We start from the raw sequence: 20,636 nt of genomic DNA, 5'->3' as shown, positions 1-20,636 counted from the left end.
TTACAAAAGTGAACTATTTTCAAAGCATATTTAAAAGTATATCAAAAGTGAACTATTTTCTAAGTATACTTCTTAAAAGTATATCAAAAGTGAACTATTTTCTAAGCATACTTCTTAAAAGTATATCAAAAGTGAACTAAAAGTGTACTATCCATATTTTAGTATACTTATAGTATACTATAATATACTTCTTTTTTGTAAGGGATATATTTATTAATTAATACATTTGCGGTCAAATCTGCCCATATGTGATGCGTTATTTGTGTCCGCTATATACAATTAATGGACGAGGCGCAGGCATTCTGAGATGATAGTTGTCTCGAGTTATACAGGGTTAAATGCCAATCAGAAAACATCACCAGCACTCCGCTGTCGGACGGAATCTTTACCCACATGTTGACAGGTATGCATAACATGGTAATCTCACGCCAAACTTTTTATAAAACTTGAGAGCCCTGAATAACACAAGCGTAATAATCAGTGTCGCATAGTTAAGTACAGAAGCAGATTTGTGAACCTTTAATATATTTACTCTGTATTTCATTCACTGTAATTAGTTATCATACAGCATCTTTTAAAAAAGGTATTTGCGTAAAAAAGCATTATTACACATGGAATAAAAGCAACCAATAGCAAACGTCCCCCCCATCCCGTCCTCCAGTTATACAGTTGAAGCTGTCCTCTGTTCGGTACACACACTTCTCAGATATAGTAGAAGAACAACAACAACAGTGCATAGTTTCTATTAAAGACTCAAAAAGGGCCATCACAGTTTTACAGATGTGTCTTCAGGACACACGGATAAAGAGATGATAAGCTCATTAAATATCAGCTCCAGTATTCAGTATTCAACCGTATTACAGACGTAGAGATCTCCTTAAAGATCACTTAAGATGATAAAGGAACCATCTCCTTAAAGATCACTACAAACAGTCTCCTTACAGACCCTAGTGCCCAGAATACAATCAGGTAAAAAACTGAATCCTTTTTGAAAGAGTGTTATGGTGCAAAGGTTGAAAGTCACAAACAGGTCAAAGGTGAGCATGGCCAGGCAGGGGATCTATAGGTTATAAATAAGAGTTATCACAGTCTACTAGGATCATTCACACTGCTTTAATCATACCCAACAAACTGTCTACTGTGTGTGCAGAGTGTGTGTTTGTAGAGTGTGTGTGTGCAGAGTGTGTGTTTGTAGAGTGTGTGTGTGTGTGTCTACGGCTGCTGCTGGTACTGGCTCTCGGTGGCAGTGTAGAAGTCTTCTAGAACACTCTGTAGGTACTCGAAGGTGGGCCGTTCCTCGGGCTTGTTCTTCCAGCACTCCAGCATGATGTCGTACAGTTCCTCAGGACAGCTGGGGCTGCGCTGCATGCGGTAGCCTCGCTCCAAAGAGCGGATCACCTCGGGATTCGTCATGCCTGGAGGAGAGGGGGGTGTTAGTGACTGTGACCTGGGTAGGGTGTGTGTGTGACCTGGGTAGTGTGTGACCTGGGTAGGGTGTGTGTGTGACCTGGGTAGTGTGTGACCTGGGTAGGGTGTGTGTGTGTGTGACCTGGGTAGGGTGTGTGTGTGTGTGTGACCTGGGTAGTGTGTGACCTGAGTAGGGTGTGTGTTTGACCTAGGTAGTGTGTGACCTGGGTAGTGTGTGACCTGGGTAGGGTGTGTGTGTGACCTGGGTAGTGTGTGACCTGGGTAGGGTGTGTGTGTGTGTGACCTGGGTAGGGTGTGACCTGAGTAGGGTGTGTGTTTGACCTAGGTAGTGTGTGACCTGGGTAGGGTGTGTGTGTGACCTGGGTAGTGTGTGACCTGGGTAGGGTGTGTGTGTGTGTGACCTGGGTAGGGTGTGTGTGTGTGTGTGACCTGGGTAGTGTGTGACCTGAGTAGGGTGTGTGTGACCTGGGTAGGGTGTGTGTGTGTGTGACCTGGGTAGGGTGTGTGTGTGACCTGGGTAGGGTGTGTGTGTGACCTGAGTAGGGTGTGTGTGACCTGGGTAGGGTGTGTGTGTGTGTGACCTGGGTAGGGTGTGTGTGACCTGGGTAGGGTGTGTGTGTGTGTGACCTGGGTAGGGTGTGTGTGTGTGCGACCTGGGTAGGGTGTGTGTGTGTGTGACCTGGGTAGGGTGTGTGTGTGTGTGACCTGGGTAGGGTGTGTGTGTGTGTGTGACCTGGGTAGGGTGTGTGTGTGTGTGTGACCTGGGTAGGGTGTGTGTGTGTGACCTGGGTAGGGTGTGTGTGTGACCTGGGTAGGGTGTGTGTGTGTGTATGTGTGTGTGTGTGACCTGGGTAGGGTGTGTGTGTGTGTGTGTGTGACCTGGGTAGGGTGTGTGTGTGTGTGTGTGTGACCTGGGTAGGGTGTATGTGTGTGTGTGTGTGTGACCTGGGTAGGGTGTGTGTGTGTGTGACCTGGGTAGGGTGTGTGTGTGTGTGTGTGTGACCTGGGTAGGGTGTGTGTGTGTGTGTATGGTGTGTGTGTGTGTGTATGGTGTGTGTGTGTGTGACCTGGGTAGGGTGTGTGTGTGTGTGTGTGTGTGACCTGGGTAGGGTGTGTGTGTGTGTGTATGGTGTGTGTGTGTGTGTGTGTGTATGGTGTGTGTGTGACCTGGGTAGGGTGTGCGTCCGTAGCCGATGATCTCCATCAGCAGGATCCCAAACGACCACACGTCCGACTTGATGGTGAAGGAGCCGAAGTTGATGGCCTCAGGTGCGGTCCACTTGATGGGGAACTTAGCTCCTGAGTGTGTGGTGGTGTGTGTGATGGTGGGTGTGTGCGTTGTTTATGTGTGTGTGATGGTGTGTGTGTGTATGCGTGATAGTGTAAGTGTGTGAGGACAGATACTTGTTAGTGTCACAGGGGTCTTTGAACATTTGACCTTCTGACCCCCCTTTTTTTACGATTGCAGAGCGTCTCTATGTATATACGTTTGTTCAGCAGGTGTGTTCAGCAGGTGTGTACAGCAGGTGTGTTCAGCAGGTGTGTTCAGCAGGTGTGTAGAGCAGGTGTGTTCAGCAGGTGTGTTCAGCAGGTGTGTTCAGCAGGTGTGTAGAGCAGGTGTGTTCAGCAGGTGTGTACAGCAGGTGTGTTCAGCAGGTGTGTACAGCAGGTGTGTTCAGCAGGTGTGTACAGCAGGTGTGTTCAGCAGGTGTGTACAGCAGGTGTGTACAGCAGGTGTGTTCAGCAGGTGTGTAGAGCAGGTGTGTTCAGCAGGTGTGTACAGCAGGTGTGTTCAGCAGGTGTGTTCAGCAGGTGTGTACAGCAGGTGTGTACAGCAGGTGTGTTCAGCAGGTGTGTACAGCAGGTGTGTAGAGCAGGTGTGTTCAGCAGGTGTGTTCAGCAGGTGTGTACAGCAGGTGTGTACAGCAGGTGTGTTCAGCAGGTGTGTACAGCAGGTGTGTAGAGCAGGTGTGTTCAGCAGGTGTGTACAGCAGGTGTGTTCAGCAGGTGTGTTCAGCAGGTGTGTACAGCAGGTGTGTACAGCAGGTGTGTTCAGCAGGTGTGTACAGCAGGTGTGTACAGCAGGTGTGTTCAGCAGGTGTGTACAGCAGGTGTGTTCAGCAGGTGTGTTCAGCAGGTGTGTACAGCAGGTGTGTACAGCAGGTGTGTTCAGCAGGTGTGTACAGCAGGTGTGTAGAGCAGGTGTGTTCAGCAGGTGATCTCACCTTCTCTGGCGGTGTACTCGTTGTCCTCGATGATGCGGGCCAGGCCGAAGTCAGCGATCTTGCATACCAGAGCCTTGTTCACCAGGATGTTGGCGGCCCGCAGGTCCCTGTGGATGTAGTTCCTCTGCTCGATGTACGCCATGCCCTCCGCGATCTGCAACCAGGAAGAGAGGTTAGACCACGCCCCTAGCGATCTGCAACCAGGAAGAGAGATTAGACCACGCCCCTAGCGATCTGCAACGAGGAAGAGAGGTTAGACCATGCCCCTAGCGATCTGCAACCAGGAAGAGAGGTTAGACACGCCCCCATCTCTCTCTTTCCCATCTCAGCCTTACTTCAGCAACCCTGACCACGGACACAATGAGAGGTCTCTTCCTGACTTCCCCTTATCAACCAGTTCCTCCTCACACCTGATGAGTCGCACACACACACACATGTAGACATGCAGACACCACAGCCCTCGCTATGCGAACACACCTGGGGGAGGGTAGAGGGTGGGACTCACTTCCTAGGACCCGACGGCCTTTTTAAGATTGCAAGTTTGGGAAAACTTCGGATTCCCATTCAGTTACAGTAGTACAGGCGAGAGAGTGGTGGTTAAGACAAGCACTGTGTGTCGGCGTTGTTGTGGGCAGTGACGTGCAGTCTGGGTAGGCAAGGTATAGGCACTGTCTACCCTGCTAAAATTAAAACGTAAACATTTTTTCCCATTCAAGTGCCTAGCCTCTTACTGACATCACCGCACGTCACTGGTTGTGGGGTATGTGAGTGGAAATACATCTAACATGCTAACGCATATAACGCATCTGCCGTGTGCTAAATGACAAAAAATATCCGACGCCATCACCCAGGTGGGACAATCACTGGAACGAGACAAAAAAAACTGTCCAACTTCTCCTCCCTACAGTGCTTAACCAGCCATTAGATACACATACAAATAGGGCCAAAAAAATTACTGACGCAATCGGAATTTACATGTCATCTTCAATGCGCCCGTATTCACTCGTAGAGGAACCTGGTTTGTTTTGCTTTTCCCTCCGTTCTACCAAACTCGTACCGAACCATGATGTCTGAACCACGGTATGAACCAAACCGTGACTTCAGTGTACCGTTCCACCCCTACTTCCTATATGACAACCACAGAGGAAGGGCAACTGAGCACACGCAGACCAGGGCTGCCGTGAGACACGCATTTCAACCATTTCACACGCTCTCACGCCCCACCTTGTATATCTCATGCTGAAAAGGCAACGCCAACCAGGTAGCCCTGCTAACGTTGAAAACACTAACGGACGAGGTGCAGCTTCATGGAGTGAAGCAACAGCCGTGAAAACTCGCCTGGGGGGGGGGTGCGTGTACACACGCACCCAGACACATGACACACACATGAACACACTAACAAACATGCATACACACGCAGACACACACATGAACACACTAACAAACATGCATACACACACACACGCAGACACACACATGCACACACACTAGTGGCGATTTCTGCAAGGGAAGCTCGCCTTCCCCTAAAATGTCAACAAATTAATGGTCAAATATTAACTATTGTGTTAACATTTTAAATGCGTTAGAACACGTTCATCTCGAAGACGAGTTTGTTCAGAATCAGCTACATATAGCAGGTCGACTGACTCGATTTCCTTCTCATACTTTCCCGTAGCGTAGTATAAATGCTGCGATTATGTCCCGCCCACGGACGCTCGGCGTCTCTGGGGGTGAATGGAGGAGTGGGCTGGCATGGACACTGGGCTTCTGCGTGATGATTGGAGGGTCTGTCGAAAGACTGCAACTCCTTTTGATTGACAGCAATTTTGTTCTATAAAAAGTTGCCGAAGCTATTCCAGCTCAGTCCCATCGCAGATTTTGCAAGTGTAGTCGAAAGACAATCTGCTGCAACCTATTTCTTGGTATTTGCTCTGTGAAATTGCTAGCCAATTTTCATCATACATTTCATACAATTATACACCACATTTCTTGTTTCAGTTTAACCTAATTCCCACATTTCCTTCAAGTTTAAGATTTTTTCGTTAGATTGTTCGTTCATTCATTCATTCATTCATTCATACAGTAGGCTAGGCTATAGTGCCGTAGTGGTGAACTAGCAAAATCAATGGAAAATGTATATGATGTAGGCCGAAAATGAGCTTCCCCTATTTGAAAGACCAGCAGCCCCCACTGATACACACACACACGCACACAAACTGTTTCTTTTCATGCTGAAAGTGATTTGAATATGTAAATGCAGCCAATAAGGGAAGCCTGAGAGAGAGAAGAACAAAGACTCTACACCAACAACATCCTAGTCCTCGCAGGGACAGCACAAGCACCTGCTTTAATGTATTTTCCCGGGTCAATTTGGGTCTGGGTCTGGTCTGGTCTGAAGTGTCTGTGTCTGGTCTGTGTCTGGTCTGGGTCTGGTCTGGGCCTGGGTCTAGGTCTGGGTCTGGGTCTAAGCCTGGTCTAGGTCTGGTCTGGGCCTAGTCTGGGCCTGGTCTGGTTTGGTCTGGGCCTGGTCTGGGTCTGGTCTAGGCCTGGCTCTGGGTCTGGGTCTGGGCCTGGTCTGGGTCTGGGTCTGGGTCTGGTCTAGGCCTGGTGGGGGGGGGGCCGGGTCTGGGCCTGGTGAGGGTCTGTTCTGGGTCTGGTCTGGTCTGGTCTGGGTCTGGGCCTGGGCCTGGGTCTGGGTCTGGTCTTGTCTGGGTCTGGTCTAGGTCTGGTCTAGGCCTGGTCTGGGCCTGGTCTGGGTCTGAGCCTGGTCTGGACTCACCTGGGCTGAGAAGTCGATGAGTTTGGGAAGCTGGACCCGGTTGCCCTCGTCGCTCTTCAAGAAGTCCAATAAACTGCCTACAAATACACTGCATTTTTATGTATGAACTCTACTGCAAACACAAACTCTACTGCACACACAAACTCTACTGCACACACCTTTCTCCATATACTCGGTGATGATGTATATCGGCTCCTCGCAGGTTACCACGGCGTTGAGGCGCACCAGTTTGTCGTGCTGCAGGGTTTTCATCAGGTTGGCCTCGGCCAGGAAGGCTTCGGGGGACATGGTCCCTGGCTTCATGGTCTTCACCGCCACCTTGGCGTGCTTGTTGTAGGTAGCTGGAGGCACAGAGCACTACGTTACCCACAATGCAGTTACTCATTATGGTGCTTTAGTCATGTTTGTTGGGGATGGGTTAGGGTTACATGGGTACAGCTTAATGGTACGGTATTCAGCTGCAGATCAAGAGACTGCAGGTTCAATCTTCCCCTCGTAAGTTGTTTTGGATTTACATTTAGTCATTTAGCAGACGCTCTTATCCAGAGCGACTTACAGTAAGTACAGGGACATTCCCCCCGAGGCAAGTAGGGTGAAGTGCCTTGCCCAAGGACACAACGTCAGTTGGCATGACCGGGAATCGAACTGGCAACCTTCGGATTACTAGCCCGATTCCCTCACCGCTCAGCCACCTGACTCCCTGGATAAAAATATTCTTTCAAATAGATATAATGTAATATATTACATTATCCAAGAGAGATTATTGTCCATGAGAGAAGTACTCAACTACAGTATTCCATAGCAAAGTGTAGCAAAACCCATCCTCTCTTAAGTTCAACATCAACAGGGAGGTACAAACAACTACATTACCCATAATGCACTTTACGGGAAATACTGTGGACTATCTAACCTCAAACTATTGGTCCAAACCTCAGCACCTCCCTCAATGATTGATCAACAGGCTTAATTGACATGTGACCTACCCATCCAGACCTCTCCGAACTGCCCGGCCCCCAGGCGACGCTCCAGCCTCAGAGAGTCCCGAGGGATCTCCCAGGCATCCTTCTCCCAGGGCTTCTGGGGCTTGGGGCTCAGACAGGGGCTAGTCAGGGCCTGGCACAGACCATCACCCTGCTCTGAAGCAAACACACACACATGCAGGAGCACACACACACAGTAGAGTTACATGACTAGCAGACAGCCTGCAGACAGAGTGGGTGTTGAGTGTGTGATGGTCTGAAACAGGAAGTGGTCACCCAGACAGGAAGCTGTGTGCTCCCTGTCTCAGCGCCCTGCACTCATCTGTCAGGCCCAACGCTCGCTCTCTTCTGTCTCAGACTGAGCGAGGGGTCGGGGTGACCTGGTCACCATGGTCACCAGGTGTAACAGGTGTCTTACATCAGGAATGAGCTTCAGTGCTGGTTAGAGATGACTCATCCAGCCAGACCATTAATGTAAGTGAAATTATGGATTTATGTTAGAGTTTCAAGTCAAAATGCAAAGTAAGTTGTGTTTCCTGTTGGGTTAGTTAGTAACTTCTATGAAAGGGGGGGAGGTTGAGAGATGTTAGCACAGTCACAGGTGTCATGGCGTCTCTCCCCAGTCTCTCTTCCTCCATCCCTCTGTCCCACCCCAGCCCCAATCCCATCCCCAGACCCTGTCCCACCCTAACCCCAGCCCCTGCCCCAGACCCAGACCCTGTCCCACCTCAACCCCAACCCCAACCCCAGCCCCAGCCCCCAGACCCTGTCCCACCCTAACCCCAGCCCCAACCCCAGCCCCCAGACCCTGTCCCACCCTAACCCCAGCCCCAACCCCAGCCCCCAGACCCTGTCCCACTCTAACCCCAGCCCCTGCCCCATCCCCAGACCCTGTCCCACCCCAACCCCAGCCCCAACCCCAACCCCAACCCCAACCCCAGCCCCAGCCCCCAGACCCTGTCCCACCCTAACCCCAACCCCAACCCCCAGACCCTGTCCCACCCTAACCCCAGCCCCAACCCCAGCCCCCAGACCCTGTCCCACTCTAACCCCAGCCCCTGCCCCATCCCCAGACCCTGTCCCACCCCAACCCCAGCCCCAACCCCAACCCCAGCCCCCAGCCCCAGACCCTGCCCCAACCCCAGCCCCTGCCCCTGCCCCAACCCCATCCCCAGACCCAACCCCAGCCCCAGCCCCCAGGCCCAGCACCCAACACCAGACCCAACCCCAGCACCAGCCCCAGGCACTGCCCCAGCCACAGCCCCAGCCCCCAACCACAACCCCAGCCTCCAGCCACAGCCCCTCTCTGGTGTTTGAACCAAGGTCCTCAGACACACCTCCATCACTGACCTTCTGAAATGTGATGGCGCAGGTGGCCAGTTTTAATACTGAGGGGTGAGTTTAACCAGTAACACAGAGATGGGACTCACGCTGACCAAGTAACCATGGTAACAGGAATGTAACTCACTCTTGTAGAAGGCGACCAGGTAACCATGGTAACAGGGGTGTAACTCGGGGTGACCAGGTAACCATGGTAACAGGGATGTAACTCACTCTTGTAGTGGCCGACCAGGTAACCATGGTAACTCACTCTTGTAGCAGTCGGCCAGGTAACCATAGTAACTCACTCTTGTAACGGGCAACCAGGTAACCATGGTAACTCAATCTTGTAGCGGGCACCCAGGTAACCATGGTAACTCACTCTTGTAGTGGATGACCAGGTAACCATGGTAACTCACTCTTGTAGTGGATGACCAGGTCCTGCAGGGTGCTGAAGGTAATGCGGGGGGAGATGTAGAAGCCTCCGTTGTCCAGCGAGCGGATCTTGTAGTGCTTCACTGTGTCTCCTGACTGGACATCACTGTCCCTCACAGACAGAGAGTAGCTGCCTGCAGGACACAGCACACGTGTAGGTGTGTGTATGTGAGTGTTTGTGTGTGTGTGTGTGTGTGTGTGTGTGTGTGTGTGTGAGTGTGAGTGTTTGTGTGTGTGTGTGTGTGTGTGAGTGTGTGTATGTGAGTGTTTGTGTGTCTGTGTGAGTGTATAAGTGTGTGTGTGTGTGCGTGTTTAAGTGTGTGTGTGTGTGTGCATGAGTGTTTAAGTGTGTATATGTGAGTGTTTAAGTGTGTGTGTGTCTCACCCTGCGTGGTCTCGCTGTCTCTGATCATGAAGGATCCTGTTTTGTTCCCAGAGGCCAGAAGCTGTCTCTCTGCATCCTTCCTGCTCACGCCCTTAAAGAACCACCTAACACAGGACAACCAATCAGAGAGACAGGACAATCTCCTGATCCATAGAACAACCAATCAGAGAGACAGGACAATTGCCTGACAGACAGGACAACCAATCAGAAATACCAGACAGACAGAAATATTGGACATCTCAACTGACCAAACAAAGAGCAGGCTGATGTCCTGAGTAGGACTCTGAGCTAACAGAGTTAGAGGAGCTAACATAGTTAGCAGAGCTAGAGCTAACTGAGCTAGCAGAGTTAGCAAAGCAAACTGAGCTAGCAAAGCTAACTGAGCTAGCAGAGTTAGCAGAGCTAACTGAGCTAGCAGAGTTATCTCTTAACGCCTCTTACTCCTCAGTCTCCAGGGTGTCTTTGGCTACGTAGTTACTGGGGATGTATCCCTCCTGGCCTGTGGCCATGGCCATGGCTTTCCACCACTCCCCTGACCTGCAGAGGGACAGAGAGGGGGAGGGAGGGAGGTAAAGAGAGAGAAGTTCTAACCAGTAATCTGCAGTGTGTCTCTGTAGCTGTGCAGTGTGTCTCTGTAGCTGTGCAGTGTGTCTCTGTACTCTGCAGTGTGTCTCTGTACTCTGCAGTGTGTCTCTGTAGCTGTGCTGTGTGTCTCTGTAGCTGTGCAATGTGTCTCTGTACTCTGCAGTGTGTCTCTGTACTCTGCAGTGTGTCTCTGTAGCTGTGCAGTGTGTCTCTGTAGCTGTGCTGTGTGTCTCTGTAGCTGTGCAGTGTGTCTCTGTAGCTGTGATGTGTGTCTCTGTACTCTGCAGTGTGTCTCTGTAGCTGTGCAGTGTGTCTCTGTAGCTGTGATGTGTGTCTCTGTACTCTGCAGTGTGTCTCTGTAGCTGTGCAGTGTGTCTCTGTACTCTGCAGTGTGTCTCTGTACTCTGCTGTGTGTCTCTGTAGCTGTGCAGTGTGTCTCTGTAGCTGTGCAGTGTGTCTCTGTACTCTGCAGTGTGTCTCTGTACTCTGCTGTGTGTCTCTGTAGCTGTGCAGTGTGTCTCTTTAGCTGTGCTGTGTGTCTCTGTAGCTGTGCAGTGTGTCTCTGTAGCTGTGCTGTGTGTCTCTGTACTCTGCAGTGTGTCTCTGTACTCTTCTGTGTGTCTCTGTAGCTGTGCAGTGTGTCTCTGTAGCTGTGCTGTGTGTCTCTGTACTCTGCAGTGTGTCTCTGTACTCTTCTGTGTGTCTCTGTAGCTGTGCAGTGTGTCTCTGTAGCTGTGCTGTGTGTCTCTGTAGCTGTGCTGTGTGTCTCTTTATCTGTGCAGTGTGTCTCTGTAGCTGTGCAGTGTGTCTCTGTAGCTGTGCTGTGTGTCTCTTTATCTGTGCAGTGTGTCTCTGTAGCTGTGCAGTGTGTCTCTGTACTCTGCAGTGTGTCTCTGTAGCTGTGCAGTGTGTCTCTGTAGCTGTGCTGTGTGTCTCTGTAGCTGTGCTGTGTGTCTCTTTAGCTGTGCAGTGTGTCTCTGTAGCTGTGCAGTGTGTCTCTGTAGCTGTGCTGTGTGTCTCTGTACTCTGCAGTGTGTCTCTGTAGCTGTGCAGTGTGTCTCTGTAGCTGTGCTGTGTGTCTCTGTACTCTGCAGTGTGTCTCTGTAGCTGTGCAGTGTGTCTCTGTAGCTGTGCTGTGACCACTCACTCCACCAGGATCTTCAGCTTGTCTCCCTTCTTGAAAGCCAGGTCTCCCTCGTTCACAGCCTCGTAGTCGTACAGGGCGATCACTGTGCACTCTGGTCCTGGGGGCCCAACAGCACAGGGAGGCTAAGGTGTGGGACATGCGTGTGTGTATATGTGTGTACGTGCGTGTGTGTGTGTGTGTATGTGTGCTATACTGTACATTACTCACCGTCGGGACCAGAAAGGGGGTCGGAGGCCATTCTGGTCTGTATGTGGAGAGAGAGATCAGACACAAAGCTATAGAAACTTTATACACAGAATCTTCATATACTGTAGCTAATCTGACATCACACACAAAATCTATAAATACTATGTATACTAAAAAAAGACCAGAAAAACAGGAAGACAGACATACATACAAGCAGACAGACAGGCAGAGAGAGACAGACAAACAGAGACAGACAAGCAGACATAGAGACAGAGAGAGAGACAGAGAGAGAGAGAGAGAGACAGAGAGAGAGAGAGAGAGAGAGAGAGAGAGAGAGAGAGAGAGAGAGAGAGAGAGAGAGAGAGAGAGAGAGAGAGAGAGAGAGAGAGAGAGAGACAGAAGGTAGTTTAAGTTTTGACTGCAGGGTGTTTTCTGTGCTTATGCCACTTCCTCTTCCTGCTGGAACATTGTGTTGTAACAGAGGACCAAGTGATCACTGTCCTGCTGCACTCAATCACTCTTTCTCTCTCAGTCTTTCTCTCTCTGTGATCACTGTCCTGCTGCACTCAATCACTCTTTCTCTCTCTGTCTTTCTCCTTTCGTACTGTCTCATGCTCCTCTTGCTCTCTATCTCTGTCTTTTTCACTCCCTCTCTCTCCTACTTTCTCTCTTGCTTATTCTCCCACTCTCTCACTCTTTCTTTCTATCTCTATCTCTTTTTCTACCCTCCACTTCTCTTTCTCTGTCTCTCCACCCTTTCCCCCATCTCCCCTCCTCACAGCCTTCAAGGTGGAGGTCCCTGTGGTGGGGTCCTTGACGTAGTGGGGGGGCTGCAGCCCCTTCCCAGCATCCTCGCTGGCCTCCTGCTTCCCCAGAGACTCCTGCTCCCTCGTAGAGCCGACACAGCCCATCCTGGGTCTGCTGGGGAAGGGGGGGGGGGGGGGGGGGGGGGATCAGAAGTGCATAATTGCTTCAGTATCACGGTCAGATTTAAGGAACCGTCTGGATTCCCACCCTCCCCCCTGACCTGCACATCAGGACAGTTCCTGTCACAGTAACCTGCTAGCATACTGCTGTCTACAACCTTGTATGAAAATATTGATCAAATGGAAATTAGTTTGTGTGCGCTTGTGTGTGTATGTTTGAGTAGAGTGTGTGGTGTGAAAGTGTGAGTGAGTGTGTCGGGGTGTGTGTCGGGGTGTGGACCGTGTGGGGTGTGTGTGTGCGTGGGGTGTGTGTGTGTCTTAACACATGAGTTACTGTTAAGCAGTAAGAGCCACACTAAGCAGTCCTGGCTGAACTCTGGAAACTCTCTGGTCAGGTGTCAGTCCTGCAGCAGATGTGCAGACCAGGGTAACAGAGTCGTGTCCAGTCAGGACACAAGACAAGGCCATGTGCAGACCAGGGTAACAGAGTCGTGTCCAGTCAGGACACAAGACAAGGCCATGTGCAGACCAGGGTAACAGAGTCGTGTCCAGTCAGGACACAAGACAAGGCCATGTGCAGACCAGGGTAACAGAGTCGTGTCCAGTCAGGACACAAGACAAGGCCATGTGCAGACCAGGTGAGTTTACCAGCCTTGGGCTCGTCCCCAAAAATAATGCTGTCTGGAGTTTGTGGAACATTAAAAAAACTGATTTATTTCCAGGTAACCTTGGTTCTTGCTGTTTGTATCTACAAGGTTCTTTAGCTTGCTGTCCCACATGGAACCCTGAAGAATGTTTTACTGTTCGGTACAATCTCTGCCATACTATCCTCAACCCACAACCAGCTGGTCAAACGTTTGTCAGGCAGACTAACCCTGACCCAGCCCTCTACTAACCATTCTCTCTTTCTCTTTCGTTAACTCTCTTATTCCGTCTGTTGTGGCCTGTTAAGTATCCACTCTCAGTTACAGGAAGTCCCAACTACTAACTTGGTAACTTGGTTTTAAAAGGTCAGTGACCAGATCTAACTACACGGTCACCTGACATTGTCCATCTTCTTCCTGCATCTGCTCATGGGTCTGTATGTCTCTGTGTGTGTGTGTGTCTATGTATGTGTGTGTATGTGTGTGTATGCAGACATCCCTACCTGCAGAGACTCATTTCCGGGAGGTGGTTCCCCCCCCCGGGACGCAATCCGGACGCATGATGTACCCCCTCAACCTGCACGTAACCCTCCCCCCCCCCCCCCCCTCCCTCCCCGACGCACCCAGGACGCGCAATATGCACCTATCTCTATCAGAAATGACCATTGGACAGTCTCTCGCTCGCTCAAAATACAAAATCCCCGATTTCCGGGAGATTGTAGAGCATTTGCGGGCGTCAAGGATCCGCTATTTAAATGCGGGAGACTCCCGGACCTACCCGGGAGACTTGGGATGTCTGGTGTATGTCTGTATGTGTGTGTGTGTGTGTGTGTGTGTGTGTATGTTTCTCTAACACGCAGACTCCATGTCTCCAGGAATTGTCGTAATAAGTTTCGATTAACGAGTTATCTGTATCTGTTTCCCATGGACAGTCACGGTGGAGCCTGAACGCAGCTAGCGGTGCTAGCGACGGTGCTTCAGGTGACCAGGGTGAAGTTTCACAGTGTACGGTGCTCTAAAGATGCCACGGGACAAGACCGGGGCGGAGGAAGTGAGTCGGAGCAGGACAGATGCTAATCAGAGACCTGCGCTCAGTTCGTTGAAAATTAAGTGCACAATTAAAGCCTTATTGGGAAACGATACATTACTTAACAAACCAATTTAGTTATTTCATACTTTATTTCAACTATTCGCCACATCCACAATACGTTGAAGCGTCGCACGTTTTAAGTCATGTAAGGGACAGATATTCAGTTCCTCTTTGCTAAGTGAGAAAGGCTGCGTGTCTATTTTGACCCAGAATAGAGTTCAACTAACTGATCGAAACGTAACCTAATTTCAGATTCACGGGTCCGTGATGAATGCGCTCATTTGATGTGTTTTCAGGAAATAGACTTGTACAGTTAGTATAGCCTACTCGGTTAGAACGTTAAACGTCTTCTTAAATACACAGCTGCTCTTAAGAAGTATGATAAAGTTACTTTGTGCAGTGAATACATTTAAAGCGCTCACCTCGATTATCCGTGTATCTGTCACTGTTCTATGCCGGCATGCGGGTTCCCTGCGGTCAACACCGTCTGATTATCGGGGAGGAAAATCGTTGTTCTTCACCTTCCAAGCCCCATCCCTTAGACAATGCGGAGAGAGCGATTGCGGACGGAGCGAGCGCACTTGCTGTACGAGGAAGTGACCCCTGCGCGCATCCGAGTTGTGCATGAGGAACTAACTGTCCGTGTCATCAACCGTCACTCTGCCACGAGGGCTGGATCGGGACAGGCCTACGGCATCGGGCCATTCTCTTTATAACCGTAATCAGTGGCGGCCTTAGCTTGTGTGGCTCCCTGGGCAAACCCACCATCTTGATCGCCACCATTCGGATTATTATTATTTTTGTGTGCGGACGACTTGTGCCACCGCCGGCAAGATGTCGCCCTAGGCGGCTGCCCATGTCGACCATAGCTAAATCCGACCCTGAATAATCATAATCGTCACCCTCATCATATCCATTGTTTTTATACAACCACAACCACAGGCTGGATACATTCACATGGATAATCCTCCACAAGGATCAATTACCTTTCCTTCAGATTTGAAATGAGTGGATGAATGGACAGATAAACAGACAGATGGGTGGAAGGTGGTGAACCAGAGGATCCAGCAGTGTCCCAGGGCGGATCACTTTCCGTGGGCGGAGGGAGCAGGCTGGGCGGGGGAAATCCTCAGGCTCCGTAATCCTTCATCAGATGTCAGGATTAAACACCAGCTTCCTCTGACAGGGGAGAATAACACAGAGGAGGAGAAGAGGAGGAGGGGAGGAGGAGGGGGGGAGGAGGGGGGGAGGAGGGGAGACGAGAAGAGGGAGGGAGGGAGAGAGGGAGAGGTGGAGAGAGGAGGAGAGGTGTGTTCTGCCTGAGGGCTGTGGGTGCTCCTCTGAAGAGGAGAGGAGGAGAGAAGGGGAGAGGAGAGGCGAGAGGAGAGGAGAGGAGAGGGAGAGGGGATGAAAGGAGAGAGGACAGAAGGGGAGAGGAGAGGGAAAGGAGAGAGAGAGAGGAGAGGAGAGAGGTGGAGAGAGGGAGAGGAGGAAAGAGGAGGAGAGAGGAGGAGAGAGGTGGAGAGAGGAGGAGAGAGGAGGAGGAGGAGAGAGGGAGAGGAGAGAGGTGGAAAGAGGAGGAGAGAGGAAAGAGGGAGAGGAGGAGAGAGGAGAGAGGAGGAGAGAGAGGGAGAGGTGGAGAGAGGAGGAGAGAGGCGAAGAGAGGGAGAGGCGGAGAGAGGAGGAGAGAGGAGGAGAGAGGGAGAGGAGGAGAGAGGGAGAGGAGGAGAGAGGTGGAGAGAGGAGAGAGGAGGTGGAGAGAGGAGGAGAGAGGTGGAGAGAGGAGGAGAGGTGTGTGTTCTGCCTGAGGGCTGTGGGTGCTCCTCTGAAGAGGAGAGGAGAGAGGGAGAGGTGGAAAGAGGGAGAAGAGGAGAGAGGAGGATAGAAAGGGGAGAGGAGAGGCGAGAGGAGAGGGAGAGGGGATGAAAGGAGAGAGGAGAGAAGGGGAGAGGGAGAGGAGAGGAGAGGAGAGGAGAGGAGAGAGGGAGAGGAGGAGAGAGGAGGAGAGAGGGAGAGGAGAGAGGGAGAGGAGGAAAGAGGTGGAGAGAAGGAGAGAGGAGGAGAGAGGGACAGGAGGAGAGAGGAGGAGGAGAGAGGTGGAGAGAGAGGTGGAGAGAGGGAGAGGAGGAGAGAGGAGAGGTGTGTGTTCTGCCTGAGGTCTGTATGCAAACAAGGAGAATGAGGAACCCACGAACACAACCATTCCTGCTGATATGGCTGTTGTGTGTGTGTCAGTGTGTGTGTGTGTGTGTGTGAGTGTGTATGTCTGAGTGTGTGTGAGCATGTGTGAGCGTGTGTGAGTGTGTGTGAGTGAGTGTGTGTGTGTGTGTGAGTGTGTGCATGAGTGAGTGTGTGTGAGTGTGTGTGCGTGTCTGAGCGTGTGTGAGCATGTGTGAGTGTGTGTGTGTGTGTGTCTGAGTGTGTGTGAGCGTGTCTGAGTGTGTGTGAGCGTGTGTGTGTGTGTGAGTATTGATTTCTGTAATGAATACTAGTATTCAATGTACTTATTGTTTCTGCCATTAATGCTGTTTTCTGCACAAATTGTTGAACTTGTTGCAGTGTTGTGTGTTCTGCTGTGGGTGAGATGTTGTGATGTCGTGGTGATGTCATCTCAGGGAGAAGTCCCAGGGTTCCCTGGATCTTGGTCGCCTTGGTAACAGTGCATGGTACTTCCTGGTCTCGGTGGCTCCACCCATTGTCTAGTTTGCATAAACATGCCTGAGGGAACACACCATCCTCTCACGCACGCACGCACACACACGCACACACACACGCACACACACACGCACGCACACACCCACACGCACACACACACACGCACACACGAACACACGCATGCACGCACACACACCCACACACAGACACACACACACCACTACTACTAGAGCAGCAGATCAATCAGTTCAAGTTATTTATGTACTTATTGTATTATTTAGACTTGTATAATGAATAATAAACTTACACACTTCGGTGTTCTGGACAGTCAGTTTAATGAGACAAAACATGATGCTGATGAGATTGACACATAACACAGCGAGTCAGCATGTATTTAGCTGTACTGATACATTTACAGCTCAATAAGGCACATCAGCGAGGCAGATATCACATCTCTGTAAGTGGAAACACACTCTAATGACATCTAGACAGGAGCGACGAGAGCGAGGTCTCCATGTTCCCCTTTCCGCAGAAGCACACACTGTTGTCTTTTCGAGCACAGCCCTTTCCCCTCCGACACACACACATGCACACACAGCTCCTCCCCTCCGACACACACACGTGTACACAGCTGAACACACACACATGCACACACAGCTCCTCCCCTCCGACACACACACGTGTACACAGCTGAACACACACACATGCACACACAGCTCCTCCCCTCCGACACACACACGTGTACACAGCTGAACACACACACATGCACACACAGCTCCTGCTCTCTTCAGCTGTTGTGCAGCGGCAGTGGGAAGTTCACACTTGCTAAATATGAGAAAGAGGAACATGTAAGACTAAAAGAAACTCTGCCAGGAAATTGATATGAAAGAGAGAGGGAGAGAGAGAAAGGGAAACAGAGAGAGGGGAAATAGAGGCAGAAAGATGGGGGGAGAGAGAGAGCTGTAAAGCAGATATATATCAGTTTTATTTCTATTGAACTCCTTCTCAGTGTGGAGTCACAAGGTGTTTCTCCTCCTCCTCCCTCTATCTCCTCCTCCCCTCTATCTCCTCCTCCCCTCTCTCTCCTCCTCCCCTCTCTCTCCTCCTCCCTCTCTCTCCTCCTCCCCTTTATCTCCTCCTCCCCTCTCTCTCTTCCTCCTCCCCTCTCTCTCCTCCTCCCCTCTATCTCCTCCTCCCCTCTCTCTCCTCCCCTCTCTCTCTTCCTCCCTCCCTCTCTCTCCTCCTCCCCTCTCTCTCCTCCTCCCCTCTCTCTCCTCCTCCCCTCTCTCTCTTCCTCCCTCCCTCTCTCTCCTCCTCCCCTCTCTCTCCTCCTCCCCTCTCTCTCCTCCTCCCCTCTCTCTCCTCCTCCCCTCTCTCTCTTCCTCCCTCCCTCTCTCTCCTCCTGACTGCTGCAGATTGAGACAGGTCCCAGGTCAACACTAGTGAACATCCACTACATGCATATTTTGGTTTACAGTTTTTCACATTTGCTAAAACACTACACCCCATTCTCTGAATCAAATGTTCAGTGAACTAAACCAATTTTTCAAATCAGACACTTTTGGCAAACAAAAACACATTCTCATTCACCTAACACATTTTGCACTGTGATGCACTTGTGCTGCAAAATGGTAAACACAGGCGGCAAACAGTAAACACAACTACAACACAGTTGTCATCTGTAAAACACAATGACTCAAAATTGTTCACACTTTTTTCTAATGGTGGTTTGGGACAATGGCAGCTTTCACCGTGTACAAGAATAGTTCAACATCAACCAGCATTTTTTACTGTAAATGTTTGCCTTCCACCATACAGCCCTTTTCTCAACTTTTTCTTTGTTCTTTGTTGACAGTACTAAGTTGTGATGGTTACTGTAAAATTTTCAAATCAAATCAAATTTACAGTAATTGTATAGCCCTTTTTACAAGCAATGTCACAGAGGGCTTCACATACGCCCATAGAACTGCCCTTCAGCCAACCTCGAGCTTCAAGGAAGACAATGAAAAACTCCCAGAAAAACTCACTTAAGGAGAACAAATGTACAGAAACCTTGGGATGAGCAATTCTGTGAGGGATCCCCTCCTCCAGAGACGGTTGGCCAAAGAGAGGTGCAGAACACAGGCTAAACTTTTGAAAACCAGGAGAAGAAAGCTAGCACGCATTTATACAGCGCATCGCCACCTCTGAAAATAACCTCATCATCCGGTTATTCCATTCAGATGCCTTCAATCACAGCACATTCTGGAGACATTACATCAACCTCATCTTCAAACACCCAGGCTAATTCTACTCAACATTTTTATTGTATATATATTTGTATTCTTGTCCTGTATGTTTTTTTTATTTATTTTGTATTGATGTTCTTTGATATGGGCCAAGTGCCTGAAATAAAGCTGAAATGAAATGAATAAACATAGTCATACATTAGGAAAGTGTCAATGGGTGTTGAAACACCAAAATCCAGTGTTTCAAAATTCAAAATCCATTTTCTTTATTTCTACAGTAAATGAATTTACTGTGTAAACATAAACAAATTCTTCTTTACATGTAACTACATGCTCTGGATGCTGTGTTCTCCATTTTTTTTGTGTTGTGTCTAATGATTTCTCCATAGTGTTTATATATTGATTGGTTGTGTTTATGATCTGAAAGCATAGTTTGATTTTGAGCACAGGTTACATGGTTTAGGAGCGAGTGTTTGATTTTGCCAGAAAAGTCAGAGGTTTTGGAAATTGAGTTTGAATATTTGGTTTTGTGTTTATAGTTTTGAGAAAATGGTTGACTGTTTCAAGAAATGTGTTTATTTGATATGTTTAAGGTGTGTGTGTGTATGTCTGTGTGTGATTGTAAATGTGTGTGTATGTCTGTGCGTGATTGTAAATGTGTGTGAAGTTCCTGACCTCAGTCATTCCTGTTCAGTGGAGGCTGGACTCACTCTGACCTGTTCAGTGGAGGCTGGACTCACTCTGACCTTCCTCTCCTTCTGTACTGCTGAGAGGAGGAGGGGAGGAGAGGAGAGAGGAGGAGAGGAAGGCAGAGGAGGAAGAGAGGAGAGAGGAGAAGGAGGGGAGAGGAGAGGAGAGGAGGAGGGGAGAGGAGGAGGAGGGAGATGAGGAGAGGACAGGAGAGGGGAGGAGAGGAGGAGAGGGGAGGAGAGGTGTTTGTACAAAAGTAAACACAGGAGTATCTCTGTCTGTGTATAAAATAAACCTGTGTGTATCTGTGTATCTGTGTGTGTGTGTGTGTGTGTATCTGTGTGTGTGTATCTCTGTGTGTGTGTGTTCTCACCCTCTAAGTCCCAGTCGCCCTCCAGCTCTTCTCTGGTCCTCTTGGTACTTTGACTGGTCTGGTCTCTCCCCTCCCCTCCCCTCCCCCTCTCTCCTCTCTCTCCCTCCCCAGCCGCTTCCTTCTGGGGCAAAGATGGCAAAAGTACACACATTCTTCACTCAAGTAGAAGTACAGATACTCATGTTTAAAAAGACTCTGGTGAAAGTTGAAGTACTAACGACACTTTTTCCATTACTACTACCTGTTGGACCTCACATCATATTAATACGTTAATGCAAAAAGACACTAGCATTCGCCAGGAATCCTCCGACAATTTTGAACATCTCCTTCATAGTATATGGCCATGTGTGATCAGTCATGTCCACATCTCTAACTCCCTGTCTCATCTATTACATACCTTTTTTCATCGAAAATATTTTTTTAATTTTTTCTTTAAAAAAATAATATTTGAAACATTTAAAAAATATATTTTTTCTACCTTTCAAAGCGTTTTTTCAACAATATTTTTTCAACACACACTGAAAAGAGATGAGGAGAGGGGGAGAGGAGAACAAATAAGC

At 49.6% G+C, this 20,636-nt stretch overlaps 1 protein-coding gene and 2 long non-coding RNA genes across 6 annotated transcripts; all 3 read right to left on the bottom strand.

The window, feature by feature from the left end:
- Window positions 1-451: 451 nt before the first annotated feature.
- Window positions 452-14,717, bottom strand: LOC134019467 (tyrosine-protein kinase HCK-like). 4 transcript variants are annotated; one of them, XM_062460391.1, is made up of 13 exons: window positions 14,553-14,717; window positions 12,250-12,391; window positions 11,492-11,528; window positions 11,285-11,381; window positions 9,994-10,089; window positions 9,553-9,656; window positions 9,152-9,301; window positions 7,416-7,568; window positions 6,591-6,773; window positions 6,433-6,509; window positions 3,654-3,807; window positions 2,596-2,727; window positions 452-1,415 (listed from the first exon to the last, which is right to left on the bottom strand). In XM_062460391.1, the coding sequence occupies exons 2-13, from the start codon at window positions 12,379-12,381 to the stop codon at window positions 1,213-1,215; spliced, it is 1,518 nt and encodes a 505-aa protein (XP_062316375.1). In that variant the 5' UTR covers window positions 12,382-12,391; window positions 14,553-14,717; the 3' UTR covers window positions 452-1,212. The 4 variants fall into 4 exon arrangements, with proteins under 4 accessions (XP_062316375.1, XP_062316373.1, XP_062316374.1 ...); XM_062460389.1 differs by having other exon boundaries at window positions 12,250-12,388; XM_062460390.1 differs by having other exon boundaries at window positions 12,250-12,382.
- A 2,384-nt stretch (window positions 14,718-17,101) lies between these two features.
- LOC134019470 (uncharacterized) lies at window positions 17,102-17,930 on the bottom strand. Its single transcript, XR_009930016.1, has 2 exons — window positions 17,525-17,930; window positions 17,102-17,475 (listed from the first exon to the last, which is right to left on the bottom strand). It is a non-coding gene; the product is annotated as an uncharacterized LOC134019470 (long non-coding RNA).
- Window positions 17,931-19,610: 1,680 nt separating this feature from the next.
- On the bottom strand, window positions 19,611-20,149 carry LOC134019471 (uncharacterized). The gene is made up of 3 exons (XR_009930017.1): window positions 20,077-20,149; window positions 19,760-19,776; window positions 19,611-19,729 (listed from the first exon to the last, which is right to left on the bottom strand). It is a non-coding gene; the product is annotated as an uncharacterized LOC134019471 (long non-coding RNA).
- Window positions 20,150-20,636: the final 487 nt, after the last annotated feature.

This window comes from Osmerus eperlanus, chromosome 4 (genome assembly GCF_963692335.1).
Source record: "Osmerus eperlanus chromosome 4, fOsmEpe2.1, whole genome shotgun sequence".
Lineage (NCBI taxonomy): Eukaryota > Metazoa > Chordata > Actinopteri > Osmeriformes > Osmeridae > Osmerus > Osmerus eperlanus.
This window is presented reverse-complemented; position numbering and strand designations above follow the sequence as displayed.

Bases quoted from the DNA above. Each gene is read 5' to 3' on its own strand.
- LOC134019467 (XM_062460391.1), bottom strand. From the start codon at position 12,381: ATGGGCTGTGTCGGCTCTACGAGGGAGCAGGAGTCTCTGGGGAAGCAG. The intron at 7,569-9,151 runs GTGAGTTACCAT...TGTTTGCTTCAG, and splicing joins CCTGGTCATCCACTACAAGA to AGCAGGGTGATGGTCTGTGC. The intron at 3,808-6,432 runs GTGAGTCCAGAC...TCCTGGTTGCAG, and splicing joins TCATCGACTTCTCAGCCCAG to ATCGCGGAGGGCATGGCGTA.